Source organism: Rhincodon typus, chromosome 28, assembly GCF_021869965.1.
Source record: "Rhincodon typus isolate 14 chromosome 28, sRhiTyp1.1, whole genome shotgun sequence".
Taxonomy (NCBI): domain Eukaryota; kingdom Metazoa; phylum Chordata; class Chondrichthyes; order Orectolobiformes; family Rhincodontidae; genus Rhincodon; species Rhincodon typus.
In genome coordinates, this window is record NC_063359.1 from 39,808,588 (window position 1) to 39,824,617 (window position 16,030).

General features: G+C 42.0%; 1 protein-coding gene across 5 annotated transcripts in view; it reads right to left on the minus strand.

The window, feature by feature from the left end:
• tsc1b (TSC complex subunit 1b) overlaps window positions 1–15,817 on the minus strand; it is a 39,627-nt gene extending 23,810 nt beyond the window's left edge. For 2 of the 5 annotated variants that reach the window (XM_020515743.2, XM_020515742.2), the window contains exons 1-8: window positions 15,718–15,738; window positions 11,258–11,473; window positions 9,892–9,995; window positions 9,040–9,192; window positions 7,538–7,682; window positions 6,189–6,343; window positions 4,756–4,829; window positions 2,335–2,513 (exon numbers count right to left, since the gene is read on the minus strand). In XM_020515743.2, coding sequence (XP_020371332.1) covers window positions 2,335–2,513; window positions 4,756–4,829; window positions 6,189–6,343; window positions 7,538–7,682; window positions 9,040–9,192; window positions 9,892–9,995; window positions 11,258–11,363 — 916 coding nt within the window. In that variant the 5' untranslated portion in view covers window positions 11,364–11,473; window positions 15,718–15,738. Of the gene's footprint in view, window positions 1–2,334; window positions 2,514–4,755; window positions 4,830–6,188; window positions 6,344–7,537; window positions 7,683–9,039; window positions 9,193–9,891; window positions 9,996–11,257; window positions 11,474–15,717 lie in introns of all 5 variants that reach the window. The other 3 variants (XM_048613769.1, XM_048613770.1, XM_048613772.1) reach the window with 3 other exon arrangements.
• Between the last annotated feature and the right edge of the window lie 213 nt (window positions 15,818–16,030).

The following is a 16,030-nucleotide window of genomic DNA, read 5'->3' on the forward strand; positions in this document are numbered from 1 at the left end:
TCTTTCACAATTACGTACATACGTTGGACGCTGGAGGAGGGGTCTTTGGTGTATTATTTTCTCCACAAACAATATTTTAATCTGCTCTCCATTATCTTTTTAATTACAGTGCCCTTACAACAGAGTAGATAGGGAGAAACGTCTCATTGTAGAGGGATCAGTAACCATAGGGGCATAGATTCAAGGTGTGGGGCAAAATGTTTAGAGAGGATTTACAGAAAATGTAGAATGGGGGGGATGTTTGAACTCATTGCCTAGAAGGGTGGCAGAGGTGGGAAAACTTGGACATTTGAGAAGTAATTAGATGAATGCTTGAAAAGCCATTGCATACAAGGCTGTAAAGTCAAGTGCTAGGTAATCAGATTAGAGCAGATAGGTGCAAAATGACTTGCTGAAGGACCTCTTTCCATGCTGTGAAACTCTAACTGTATTGTTCTAAAATATGTTTCTGATTTGTTCTTGCTATGGCTGGTTTTAAATGAGTTCTAGTCTAGTCCATTATAAAGGATCTTGTGGTACAGTGGTAATGTCCCTACCTCTTTGCCAGGAGTTTCAAGCCCCACCAGAAATGTTTTACATGTCTGAGCAGGTTGATTTAAAAATACCTTACTAAGATCTACGTAAAAGAGGAGCCATCCAGAAGCAAGCTGGAAACATTACTGAGAGAGGAAGTAAGCTCTGTGAAACAATAAAGAAAGTCCTCTAGGGTTTTGGTCTCCATGGATGCTCTGTGCCTATTTACTGCTATCATGCAGCCTGACCACCTCCCTAAATGTGCTCTCCATGTAGGTCTTTGCACAGTGGATGCACAACAGTGACTCCAGCTGCTGCTTGAGTTCCTCAGGCCAGAGCTCAAGGTCGTGGCAGGTGACATTTCCTCCAGACGTGTTCACGTAAGGCATGTACATCCACGACTCCCCCTGCAGGAGATACATTCCATCTGGTTGAGCTGATCGGCCATTCTGTAACTTTAAAACTACACAATACAATGTGAATAAGCAGAATTGCTTACCAGATACTCACCAGTCACCACCATCACCTGCACCAAAGTAAGAGTCCAACTGTTTTCCCCTCTCTCTGGGCTCCATCTCCACCGATAGTTTATTCAGCTTCTCTCCCATTTTCAGCATATATACCTACTCTTTCCTAGTTACAATTAGTTCTGAAGACGACTCACTGGACCCGAAACTTTAACTCTGCTTTCTGTCCACAGATGCAGCCAGATCAGCTGAGCTTTGCCAGCAATTTCTGTTTGTGCTCCATCACTTGGCTCTTACTTTGGTGCAGGTGATGGTGGTGACCGATGAGTTAAATCTAACAAGGCCATAGGTGTTCTCTACCTTAGGGAAGATGGTATTGCCATAAAAGACTGTTCAGAGGTATGTAATAACATCCTTAAATATGACGATTAGGAAAATGTCTATTGCTATAAAGTCTCTTGTGGTACAGTGGTAGTGCCCCTAACTCTGAGCCTGGGTAGGCCTGGGTTCAAGTACCACCTGCTCCAGAGGTATGTAATAACTTGTCTGAATAGGTTGATTAGAAAACATCCTATTGCTGTGAAGAAAGTGCAACAAAGGTTCACCAGACTTGTCTCTAGGGTAGAAGGAATGGACTATCCTATGAAGAGAGATTGGGAAAACTGAGTCCACATTCTCCAGAGTTCAGAAAAATGAGACAATTTCACTGAAACCCACTAAGTGTTGAAGAGTTAGACAAAGTAGATGCAGGTTTGATCTGGTCTAAGAGTCTAGAATCAGGGGACACAATATAAGATTTATTTTTAAGAAATTGGTTTGAGAATCTCTGGGATTTTTTTGCCCCAGAAGGCTACAGTTACTCATTAAGTATGTTTAAAGAAGAGATTGACAGATTTTTAAATGCAAATGAGTCAAAGGGATACAGTGGGAAAACAACGAAGAAATGGATGATCAACCGTCATCATATTGAATGACAAAGCAAGTTCAATGGGCTGAATGGCCTACTCCTACTCCTATGACTGGATGACTTAAAGATATCCAAAAATGAAGTACTGAATACAGTAATTAAACAAGTGTTGAGTGAGGGGGCACAAGAATAAACAGAAGGGATTTGGAACACGGAGAGGATTTGAGGAATGCACCAGAGTTTAAAAAACCAAAGATCAGGTTACATTAAGAACTAGCTTGCCAAATAGTTAAATGAAAAGAGCGAATAAGGGTTTAGTAATAGGGCATACAAGGCCAGAATACAGACGAGAAAGGTAAATACCAATATAGAATAGATGAGCTTAATGGCCTGTTTGTTTTGCAATTTCTGCACAACTTTACATTAATTAAAGATAGCCTTTCTTACCAAAGCTACTCTGAGAATCTGAAAATGGACTACAGCTGTGGTCAGCGTGCTTATGCTGAGTATGTGTAGAGAAATGTTTAGGCATAACCGTGTAACCCTCCTCACATGAAGCCTCCTTTGGGTCCAGGGAAACTTTGGCACATTCTATGACAATGTCATGAGTTTCAAATCGCTTCCACCTGTGCAACAGAACCAGAAAATGAACAATTAGTTGTTGCCAATTATTGCATTTCACTGACATGGAAGGATTAAAAACTTGTTGCCTCAGGGTGTGCCCAACCAAGTCAGCTTATCGTAAAGATCAAGTTTCAGCTTCTATCTCTAGTGCTTAGGCCAACACATGCATCTGCTCTGCTGCAACTCCTCCGCAACCCACAGAATTTACAAAAGTAATTATTGGAGTCCCCAGTTTCAGGGCTATTTCACAAGCTGCTGGGCAGATCCTTGTGTTACATTCCATTACTGCATGGGGCTGCTTCAGCTGTTGTTCAGCTGGTGGCACTCTTGCCTCTGAATCAATTCCAGGTTCAAGTCCCACTCCAGAGCGTGATCACACACTAAAAAAAAAAAATCAAAGCTGCAACTCCAGTGCAGAAATGAGGGAATTTTTCAAATGAAAAGGTTTTAAACCAAGCCTGCTTGGGTGGATGCAAAAGATCCTGTGATGATATTCCAAAAGCAACATGGGAGTTCTCTCACATCTCCTGGTCACCATCACGTAGCATCGACTTTCTTAAATCAATGGCAGAGTATGGACATTAGCCTGTGATACCAGCACAACCAGTGCATACACCATTCAATCTGTCCCTTTGATGACAATATTTATAGTCCATCTGAGCTGCCTGACACTTGAATTAACTCTTAATTCCCCTCTTTTTCACATCGACAATAAGCCATCCCTTAAATTCATCCACATCAATCAGCAAGTTCCACATCCTAAACAACTTCTGCAAAGAAATTCCTCCCATTTCGAAGATTGAGAGGAAACTTTTATAGCTGCTCAAAATCATGAGTTGTGCAGAGAGAAAAACTGCTTGCAACGGCAGAAAGGTCGAAAATCAGAAGAAACAGAAACGAAGGAACTAGCTGAAGAACTTAAGGCAAAATGAGGATTTTGTTTTTAAAAAACAAAATGCAGTAAATCATTAGGGTCTGGAATACACTGCCTGAGAAAGGTTCAAACATGGTTTCTATAAAGGAGCTGGATAGGCATTTCAAAAGAAAATACCTGCAGGACAACAATGAAGGGGCGAAGTAGCAGAACTGGTGAAATTACACTTGCATTGTGCCAGAATGGGTTCAAGAGACCAATGGCCTCTTCTAGTCATGTAAATGTTTGATTGTAAATACTTCATTGCTAGCAACTTTCCATTATCCCTGATTGTATGTATCTAGTACAAGATAATTAACCATTATTGCACTAAGATCTTATTCAAACCATGCCACTCCAGAGAATTGAGTCCATAATCTGAGCTGACAGTCCCAGTGCAGTCCTAAGGGTGTACTACACTGTTAATGATGCTAGCTTTAAGGTGAGACATTAACCAGAGACTCTGTTTACCATCTCTGGGAGGTAGAAGACACCATGGTACTCTTCTGAAAAAGCACAGGAGACTTCCTTCCTCGTGTTCTGCCCGATATACATGCCTCGATGAACATTATGAAAACAGATTGTCTGGTCATTATTCCATTGCTTTTTGTGGCACCTTACTCTGCAGTGCGTTTCCAGCATTGTAACAGTGACTACATTTCATAAGTACTTTGTTAGCTGTCAAGCAGTTTGCAGCATTCTGAGACTGTGAAAAGTGATATACAAATGTAAAGTTCCTGTTTTAGATTTAGAGGAACAGAGAAATAAAAAGGGACATCAGTAATCATTAGAGAGAGGTCCTAGGATTGATTACCACACAGACTCAAACATATACAAAGCAATCAATCTCTCCAAAGCTGTTTGAAAACTGGCTTTAACACTAGGCTAAGACCATACAAAAGAAAACAAACCAAAATGGTAGGAGAAAGGATGAACAAGTCCATGAGGCTGAAAACAAAAAATGCTGGAAATCACAGCGGGTCAGGCAGCAACCATGGAGAGACAGCAAGCTAACGTTTTTGAGTCTAGATGCCGCTCCATCAGAGTTGAAGTGAAGCGTGGAGGGAGCAGCATTTATGTGATGGTGGATGGGATGGTAGTGGGGGGGGGGGGGGGGTGGGGGGGGGGAATGGTGGTGGGTGGTGGGCGCGGTGGAGAAAGGGTGTTGATAGTCCAAGAGGTTAATCTGCTCAGATGGAAATTAAGTTTGACACAGTTGAAAGCAATGGGGGCATTGCTCCTTGAAAATTCAAACTGACATATAAAAATGAGAAAGCAAGTGAAACCGAAGCAAACAAGAGTTCTCAACATTTAGCTAATCCATCACTTACTTAATGGGGTCCAGTTCATGGTCCTTGGTTCCAGTCACTAGCTCGGGGTGGATTCGCACATGTTCCAGCATTGGCTGCAACAGGTATTGGGGAATGGAGTAAAGTTAAAATCAAGGCAACCAAGAACATGTTGCTGCCCGAGAATCATACAGGGCTCTGAAGAAAAGCCAAAGCAGCCACTGTGAAATACACACAAATGCATACACCATCCACTCCTCCTCCCACTCAATAAAACTCAAGCCTAGGGCAAAAATAGTTTGCACAGATGAGTTTAAATATCAGATCTCAAAAGGACAGAATAAGTAAATATCTTCAACACAATTAACATTTTGAACTTTCACTTCTTAATTATCAAGTACAGGGGAGACAGTGGTGTGGTGCTTGTAAGCCAGAGGCCCAGATTAATTTTAATGGGATCAACATTCAAATCCTACCACTGCAGTTGGTGTAATTTAAATTCAATGAATAAAAAGCTAGTCTCGGTAATGATGGACATGAAATCAGAGATGGTCGTTAAAGCCGCTGTGTCTTTTAGGAAACAAAATCTACCATCCTTACCTGACTGGACGTACATATAATTCCAGACCTACAGTAATGTGGCTGATTCTTAAAGGTCCTCTGATATGGCCTAGTAAGCCATTTAATACAAGGGCAAATAGTAGCGGGCAACAAATATTGTCCTCATCATTGATCCCCACATGCCATGGAAGAGGTATTTTTAACTCCCTAGCTTTAATTCTCAGCCATTCGCCTTTAACCACAGTCTGATGAAATTGTTATTCCAACCATCGTCCAGATTTGTTCCCTTTTCTGAAGGTGCTGACCTATTCTGGAATATAAACCCAAACAGAATTCTGGCTGTTCTCATGTCACACCCATATGGACATTTGTGCCTGTTTAGCACATACCAAGAGGCAATTCAACAACAAATTATAGAATCCAGAGAGTGTGGAAGCAAGGGCCATTCAGCCCATCAAGTCCACACTATCTGAAGGGCATCTCGCCCACACCCACCACCCCTACCCTATCCGTGTAACCCTGCATTTTCCATGGCTAGCCCACCTAGCCTGCACATCCTAGACACTATCGGCAATTTAGCATGGCCAATCCAGCTAGCCTGCACGTCTTTGGATTGTGGGAGGAAACCGGAGCACCCGAAGGAAGCCCACGCAGACACAGGGAGAACGTGGAAACTCCACAAAGACAGTCACCCGAGGCTGGAATCGAACCCGGTCCCTGGCTCTGTGAGGCAACACTGCTAGCCGCTGAGCCATGCTGCTCTGAAGGGAGCATAGCACCTCAAACTTGAAACTCCCCCTGTCTTACAAACCCAATGCAAAACCACAGCATTCAGTGCCAAACCTTTAGCTCTCCCTCCAATGTTACATTGTCCAAACACTCTGGAAAACAATGGTATCCGACTTAAGCCTTACCTTTACCACCTCCTCAAACGTTTCCATGTTTTCCTTCATACTGTAGTGGGAGCGGAGGTAGGACACAAAATTGCACGGGTACATTCCATAGAGACGGTGAAATAATGCATAAACACTGGCGTGTAGGTGGATCAGATACACTTCTGGCAATTGGCCTGGCAGCAATACAGAAGAGAAAATATGATATGCTGAAGGGTTACAGCAGCCCTTAGTGTCATTCAAAGTATCATTTTTGTTTTTACAAAATCTAATTTTAAATGCAGGGAAAAATCCATTTGCAAAACTGTAAATTAAACACTAATTAAGACGTTCCCCCCACCGCTTCCTAATCCCACTTGCACCAATTTGCTTCACAGTAACTCTGCATCATTTGGGTTATTGTGTACATGTCTCAGGATCTGCTGCTTCTTCACATGACAAGCCATTATTACCTACCTATTAGGCTAGTTTTAACATATGAAATGTTATATAAATGCAAGCTGTTCCTAAAGTCAATGCACACAAAACCATGTTTTGATGAATAGTCAGGAACTTTAAACATTAATTCTGATTCCCTCACCACAGACAGACATTCTATAATCTTTGTTTCAGATCATCAACATCAGAACTAATTTGCATTTGTTACAAATATAAAGGTGGGCAGGGAACCATAGAAATGGAACACCAAGTCACAGACTCTAAAGAATCTTTGACAGCTGCTGGAATTAGAATACACTTAATTCAGCTGATCTGTCAAAACAAGGCCTTTTGCTCCCTCAGGTTAACGTTAAAAACGGGGCATTATGTCAGAACTGCAGGGGAGTTTTGCCTGGTGTAGTCAGTTTTATTCCTCAATCATCACCAAACACATCATCTTGACATTTATCATACTGCTCTATGTGGGACCTTGCAATGTGTAACTCAGCTCAAGTTTCCTTCGGTACAAAAGTGACCACACTTCAAAAAGTCTTTCACTGAGTACAAGGCATTTTTGAACTTCCTGAAGTTATGAAAGATGCTAAACAATTTTTTCAGGGGAGAATAGAGCAAGAGTGACATCTAGGATGAAGCTTTAAGACGAAAACATCCAATCATTCATCTCCTCAACTACTTATTACACTTTTAACTCAACCAGTCAGTGACACCAGGATGAGTATGCCCACTTTGTTTTCAATGATCAAGTATATGCAGAGTTGAAAGCACCAAAACGTAGACCTTTAATGCCCTTCAGCAGAAGACATTTTCATCCCAAGGGTTTTGGGTTCATAGCCAAGTCCTCTAGGAAAACAAAAGGCAGAATCTCTGCTGACCTGTATTGCGCAGCCTTCACTAGCAGAATCAGACGTCACCTCAGTGCACCATTGTCATACCTGGCTTTTGTAGGCTCCAAGCAGCCAATCGGCCAAAGATTTCAAAGAAATCGAGGAGATATTGCTTCCCAGCTTGTGGGATCATGGGCAGGAGGATGACTAACACAAGGAGTCCGCTAGTGAGGACAACAACTTCAGTCTCTGTCTGCAGAGAGAAGATCAACAGTTGTGAGTCAATGGAGACAGACATTAGCATTAAAGAGAACGTTAGTAAAATATGTGATGACTGCCCTCAAACACACAGTCAGGGAGGAAAAGGAACGAACAGGAAACAGGAAGCTGCACAAATGCACTCCAGCATTTCAAGGCATTATATAAACTACAGAAGCCACCCAGCCCCATCAAGGCTGTTAAGCCATCCAATTAGACTTGGTTGATTTGTACTTCTGTATTTCATGGCTCTTTAATCTCTCCATACCCACATGTAACAAATATCTATCAAACCAGTTATGATTCCTTTTTAAAAAAAAATGTTAACAGCCTCAACACTGTTTCAGGAGAGTGTTCTTTGTCTGACGCTGGATTGACTGTGAAAGATGCCAGAGTGTGGGGAAATAACTGAAGAGGACTGTACATTTTTGAAGTAAAAATAGTGCTCTTCCAAACCAGAGAATTGCTTATGTTCAGAATTTCTGTCAAGAGGCCAGCAGAAATTCTTTGTTGGCCACATTTTAGCTGGAAACTCTCTCACCTTGCAATTAGACAGCTGTGAATTCAAGTCCCACTCCACAGCCCATAACATAAGTCAACATTACAGCACAGGACTATAGCACTGCCTTCAGATGCCATTTTTTAAATGAGATGTTAAACAGAGGCTCCAGCTCTCTCAATTGGACACAGAGATCCCACAGCACCAATCATAGAGGAGCAAGGATGTTCTTCCCAATATATTGGCCAATGTTTATCATTCAAATGACATCTCTGTAAGAAATTTGCTGTTGGTTATGGTGCTACTACATGCAGGAGCTTGCTGTGTGCGGGTTGGGTGTATTTCCTCCAAAATAACAGTGACTCCACTTCATAAAAGGTATTTAATCAGCTGAAAAGTGTATGAGGTGGTGAGCATAAGTGAAAGCTGCATAGATTCAGAGGAACTATAGGCTCTCCTGTGATTGCATCGAGATGACCCATGATGAGTTTAACCCAACAGTCACCATGCCTGAGGTGAGGGGTGCAGTTGAGAAGGCAAGACCTTCATGGTAAACTCAGCCAGCAAAGGAATTCAACTCTAAATCGCAAACCAGCCATCCAGCTAACCATTTATGAGCTACACACATTTGTAATTACAAGTATGTTACAAAGACTTGGAGGAATTGTCAAGAATTAACAAATTAAATAGACATCTTATCAAGCTAACCAATAGCTTAATTGTAACTTGAAGCAGTCCATTGCACACTTCCAGCAGTAACACTTTTGCAAATCAACGAAGCACATTTTAGACATTAACAGTGAGAGAGAAAAACAATGGGAAACAAAGTTATTTTAAAACATGTGAACTGAACCTTCAGACACTTGAGTAGTGAAACCAGCAAAGGTGCACGAAAGAGTTTATGAATCCATGTTGGCTCACGTCGGATGACGTGACCCAGCAAGGTCACGGCAGAGAGTCGAGTGGCTGCTTTTCCCATGCACTCATTCAGTCGATCCAGAAGATGCTGGAAAATACAAAACAAACTTTCAAAATGGATCACTGACTGCTGGAGAGAATACATCAATCTAAAACAGCCTGTTAACACTGTCTGGATAAGAAGGAAATAGCCAGTTAAGTACAAAGGCAGCCAGTCCCCTCAGAGCCAAGGCCCTAACATCATTTCAGCGACTCACACATACTGAAATCACAATTAAAGACATTTGGCTCTCACCTCCCACAAAGTATTAAATCCCAAATTCGAATCCAGGTTGTGGTGGCCCTTAATTTATGATCTAAAGCAACTGTAGAGATTTTCATTAAAAAATAAAGGGGTAGCATTCATAAAACAGCCTTCAGTCAATACAGCTCATTCCTTTTTGTGAAGTGAATCCACTTTACCTGTATTTGCAAGGTTGTATGTTAACCTTAAGACACTTCTGGTGGATCACACACCTTAGTGCTCTGTTCTACATGATCTATCCATCAGGATTATAGCATCAACTGGCAGTCCAATTTCTTGCATTACAATATAAAGAAGCTCGTTGAAATGCTTTAGATTTCTCTTTTGTTCTGTATTCTTATAAATAAAGAGATGAGCCAATATTATGGAGGTAGGCAAGTCGGATCTGATTACTGCCAAACCTCCTTTTATAGTGTGAGATTCACCAACCCCATTAAAAAAACACTACATCTCCAAGCTCACCGTGCTGTTGATCCCAATTACCTTATCATGGGGCTCCTGTACTGCTGAAAGAATCTGTACAGCTAACACAGAATTGTTTTCCAAATAATGATCCACCAAAGCATTCAGCAGCAAGGGGCCACGGTCTGTAGACAAATAATACAACCAATGGTAAACATAGAATTTTTAATGAAAGAGCAAGTGTTCCTAATAAGTTTGGTATAATTGGACTTCACCATATTACACTGGGGAGTGCCCAAGGAGATTAAGCTGCCAATTTCTCTCATGAAGGGTTACATTAAACTTTGATAAAACACTGGTTAGACATTATTGAAATACACAAGATGCTTAAGGAGCTTGACAGGGTAGATGCGGAGAGGTTGTTTCCCCTGGTGGGAGTGTCTAAGATCAGAGGACATCATTTCAGAATGAGGAGGCACACATTTAAGACAGAGGAGCAAATTGTTCTCTCAGAGGGTAGAGCATCTGCGAATTCTTTACTGCAGACAGCTGTCCTGGCTGGGTCATTAAGTGTATTCAAAGCTGAGATAGACAGATTTTTAACCAGAGAGTCAAGGGTTATGGGGACTGGTCAGCAAATTGGAGCTGAGGATTACTAAATCAGTCATGATCTCATGAACAACCGAGCAGACTAAATGGGCTGAATGGCCTAGGTTAGTTCCTATTTCTAATTCTAAACACCACACTTTGGAAACGTGCAGAGAGGATTACAGTGAAGTCAAAACTCCGCTTATATAGAGACCAGAGAAACACAGGTTGTCTGCTTCAGAGCAGGGAAGGATAGCAAGAGATATAGTCAGATCAAGGTTATGGAGAGATTTTGACACAGTACATGAGGAGAATTTGCTTCCATGGTAACGAGAGAGCCTGGAATTAAAATAGTTGGTAAAAAGAACCAGAGGCGAGATGAGAATTTTAGTTTTTGAAATATATAAATCTAAGAAGTTGTGATGATTTGAATGTGCTGCCTGAAAGTTTGGGAGAACCAATTCAATTGTAACTTTGAAAAGAGAATTGGATAAACACTTCAAATGGACAATTACAAAGGCTGAGGAATGAGTGGGACACCAATTAGATAGTTCTTATAAAAAGCTGGCACAGGGATGATGGACTGAGTGGTCTGTCAATTATAACAGCAGATGAACAAGAGCAGACAGAGTGAAGGCAAACACTGATCGCTCCCAAATTAGAGACAGATGATTTACAGAAATATCAAAACTGTAAGAATCACGCACATTAAAAGAAGTTACTTTTAACAACAAAAGCTCACATGTAAGAAATTAAACAAAAACATCAGATGCTGGAAATATAAAAACACGACTGTGGTTGAACACCTTCATCAGAACTGCAAACTCAACCACAAAGAAGTTCCCGTCCAGTCTCACACCTGAGCGGAGGTGGTCAGTGACAATCCCCTTGACTTCCTCGAGAACCTGCAGGTCTGTGGACTCCAGCAGTGGAACCAGGTCGCTAACATTTACTGGCTGCGTCATGCTGTATCAGATTCACCTGACCCGTCTCCTTAGCTCAAGCCCAGGTGGCAGCCTCAGCCCACGCCAGGTCTGAACCAACTCGACCCTGGCTGCTGACTAGCAGGGTAATGCTGTAAACAAAGACAAAACAACAGAGGTCATTGTACTCATTTTTAGACTCATAAGTAATTTCAGCACAAAATTAGTTTTGCAACACAGATTTGAAGGTTGAGGTCATTCTGAAATATCACTAGCTTACAATGCTAAAGACATTACAAAAATGCAACCAGTTGTCACTACACCTGCCTTCTTCAAACTCTCACTTGTGTTCCTCTTGCCTGAAAACCTATCCAAACACCGTCTTGGTCACTTTCCTCCAGAACCATGTTTGTCTCTGCCACATGTATCCTAACTCACATCAGATTTTGTTCACTACACACCTTTGTACTCACTGATTGTTGTTGACTTCTAATCCAACATGACTTTGAATTGGAAATTATCTTGGTGCATAGTTTGCCATTTCATAGTATTTGATCCCAGGTCCAGATCAAATTAACTGACCTTAGTTGAGATGACTGCCGTGTTATAATTGGCCTCAGTGCTCCTAGATCATGGGGAACAATTAACTAATGATCTGTATAGATTCACTGTCTGCCATGGTTCAGTAGTAACTTCCTCATCTGAATCAGATAATTGCAATTTAAAATTAAATGCTCAATTTTAAGACTGACTGATCTCCTCCAGTAGCAGATCACACAGAATCCAGATCACTCAAATGAAATGGTATTAGCAAGCTGGGGATAATTCCAATCGTAGAGCATCTTTAGTTTTATACTTTCAATACAAATTTCATGTCAACATCCCCAGTGCAAGGCTGAAGCAGTGCTGCATTGTCAGAAATGTTGCCTCTTAAATGATACTTTAAACTAAAGCCCATCTGCCCTCTTAGGCATTACTATGAAGGATAGGGAAATGACTCTTGGAAGTAGTTCAACACTGATCCCTCAACCGATACCATGAAGACAGATTTGGTTACCATGTTGAGTTTGTGGGGGCTTGCTATGCAAATCGCTGCTACTGCATTTCCTATAAAATAAGATGCTGCATTTTGGAAAGGCAACTCAGGGCAGAACTCACACTTAATGGTAAGGTCCTGGGGAGTGTTGCTGAACAAAGAGACCTTGGAGTGCAGGTCCATAATTCCTTGAAAGTGGAGTTGCAAGTAGACAGGATAGTGAAGGCAGCATTTGGTATGCTTGCATTTATTGGTCAGTGCATAAAGTATAGGAGTTGGGAGATCATGTTGTGGCTGTACATGACATTACTTAGGCCATTATTGGAATACTGTGTGCAATCTGGTCTTCCTGCTTTGGAAGGAAACATGAAAGGGTTCAGAAAAGGTTAACAAGGATGCTGCCTGGGTTGGAGGGTCTGAGCTATAGGAAGAGGCTGAATGGGCTGGGGCTATTTCTCGAGAACATTGGAGGCTGAGGGGTGACCTTACAGAGGTTTATAAAATCATGAGGGGCATGGATAGGGTAAATAGACAAGGTCTTTTCCCAGGGTGGGGGGAGTCAAAAACTAGCCTAGGTTTAAGGTGAGAGGGGAAACATTTCAAAGGGACCTAAGGGACAACATTTTCCTACACAAGGTGGTTCGTGTATGGAACCAGCTGCCAGAGGAAGTGGTGGAGGGTGGTACGATTACAACATTTAAAAGGCATCTGGATGGGTACATGAATAGAAAGAGTTTACAGGGATATGGGCCAAATGCTGGCAAATGTGACTAGACTTATCGAAGATAGCTGGTCAGCATGGACGAGTTGGACCAAAGGGTATGTTTCCGTGCTGTACATCTCTAAGACTCTAAATGCTTTAGGATGCACCAAAGACGGGAAAGGTGCTATAGAAATGAAGTTTGTCGTTTAAAGAGGATAGTTTTAATCCCGCTGTGATCTTAGCCTCCCTGCCGTAACGCCACCACCACCCCCCAACCTCCACCCCCGCACCCCACACCCAGCACAAAGAGTTGATCTGGTCATTTCAAAGGTTTGGAAATGACGTGTGTGTCTGTGCTGCAATAGCATTATGAAAGGCGTGACACCAGGTGTCTGTCGAAGAGACATTGTGTGTGTGTGTGTGCGGGGCGGGGGGGGGGGCACTCCATTCACAATGGCAGCTCTGATCATGAACAGCACAATTCTGTACTCCAAATACTTGTTACAACCAAAGACCCAAATGTCAGAGGTGGCAAGATTTTCTCATCACCAGCTGACTGGATGATTCAGCCTGTTTCCACTGACTGGCAACTGGGGAATGGATCAAAACCACAAATTCTGGTTCTTTTCATTTGAGCTCTGACAGTATCCACCCTGCAAAATTAACAAGACATCATACATAAACAAGGGGCCGTGGGATGGCATTGCAAAATACCTTTCAAATTCCACCGTGTTAAACCAGTCTTATAGAGAAGCACAACACATACAAAGAACCACCCCGACTAATACTTTTCTTACACTTCTGGCTGCAGGAGAAACAAGCCAGAATCAAAGGATTGCAGCGATTTGCGGGCTGCGAGATCTGAGGTGGTTATGGACCAAGGAGCAGCAAGGAGGATAAGAACTCCTATGTGAGAATTTTAACAATGTTATGAATGAGTTTTATACTACAAGTCCTTGGTGAAAAGCTGAATGGAAAAACTAAACTCAGAGTACACAAGCAGGGAACGTACCTGAAAAGTTTTTATCACTCTGCTACCACCCCTCCCTCAAAGGTCAGTGTTACAGATACCCCAATGAGGAACGCTCTCTGCCACTTGGGAATAGAAATATCCACTTGAGAAGCCACAATCACAAAGCAATGATTTATGCCCTGGCAGGAGGCTAACACTCAAAACATTGACTGGGAGCCTCAAGTTCAAATTGCTGGCCATTTGCCCAGAGGGACTGCAACTCTTAACTTTAGTTACTCAGTTAGATTTCATGCTGCTCAAAGTTAGAGTTAAAATGGAGAAAACAACAGAAGCTGTGGCACTGGGAATGCGCAACTTTCTTTCTAAAAAAAAAGCAACAATCAACTGTTACAACGTGGACACTATTTTAGCTGATTAGTCTCGGAGTTTTTGTTCAGTCTAGTATCATCCAATGAGAACAACAGAAAATGCTGGAAGACAGATCTGATCAGTAAGCATTCAGAAACAGAAAAGACAGATTAATAGTTTCCTCGCCAGAATTCATTTTCAGCATTTTTTTTTTAATTTTGTGGAGTATAAACACTGATATGGATCAATGAGACTCAGCAACCAGTTTCTGTGCTATAACAGAGGTATTTCAATTATGAAGGAGTTTAACAGAGCCAGTGTAATATTTCCACTTGGGAATGGGTTCAGTTAGAATCATAAATATAAAATAGTCACAAAGAAATCCAAACAGGAGTTCAGGAGAAACTTCTTAACCTGGAGAGTAGGGAGCATGTGGAACTCGTTCCCACAGAGTGTGGTTGAGGCAAATCACTTGGATGCATTGTAGGGGTAGCTGGATGCATACGAGTGAGGATATGTTGACAAGGGAGTGCTAGAGGAGTGGCAGGAGGCTCTTCTGGAGCAATAACACTGGCAGGGATTGATGAGGACAAAATGCCTGTTTGTGATGTAGACTCAATTTAATTCAACATAAACCCTCACCTGAAAGAACACAAACTTAGAGTTACAGAGTCGGTCCAACCTGTCCATGCTGACCAGTATCCTAAATTAATCCAGTCCCATTTGGCCCATATCCCGCTAAGCCCTTCCTATTCATATCCTATCCAGATGCCTTTTAAACATTATATTGTACCAGCCTTCAGCACTTCCTCTGGCAGCTCATTCCATACAAACATCACCCTCTGAAAAGGTTGCCCTTAGGGCCCTTTTAAATCTTTCCCCTCTCACTTTAAACCGATGCTCTCTAGTTATGGACTCCTCTACCCTGGGAAAAAGACCTTGGCTATTCATCTTATCTATGCCCCTCATGATTTTATAAACCTCTATAAAGTCAACCCTCAGCCTCTGATAGTCCAGGGAAAATAGCCCCAGCCTATTCAGCCTCTCGCTACACCATCTGTGCCATTGCTTTGCAGCAAGGGTAGTCATACAGACAGGGCACGGAACAGGTCATTTGGCCCCTCAGTGCTCCAATTGGTCTTACCGTTAGACTCATACCCCTGATAACTTCACAGTCACTTCCCATAACAAGAATCTATCTACATCTGCCTTAAAAATATTTAAGGGCTCCACTTCCATCACCTTTTGAGGAAAAAACTTAAAAAGACATGAGCCTCTGAGAAACTAATTGTCACCTGTATTAAATGGGTTGCCAGATTTCTTTTTATACAGTTACCTCTGGTTCTAGATTCTCCCACAAGAGTAAACATCGTCTCCATATCCACCCTGTCAAAATCTATCAGGATCTTGTGCTTCAGTCAAGTTGAATCTTGCTCTTCGAAACTCCAGCAGATACAAACCCAGCTTGTCCAGTCTTTCAACATATGACAATTCACTCATTCCGGATATTAACTCAGTAAACACTGTCTGAACTGCTTCTAATGTATTTACTTCCTTAAATGGGATGACCAATGCTGTACACAGTACTCCAGATGTGATCTCACCAATGCAGTTTGAGGCAACAGCTCACCACCACCTGCTCAAGGACA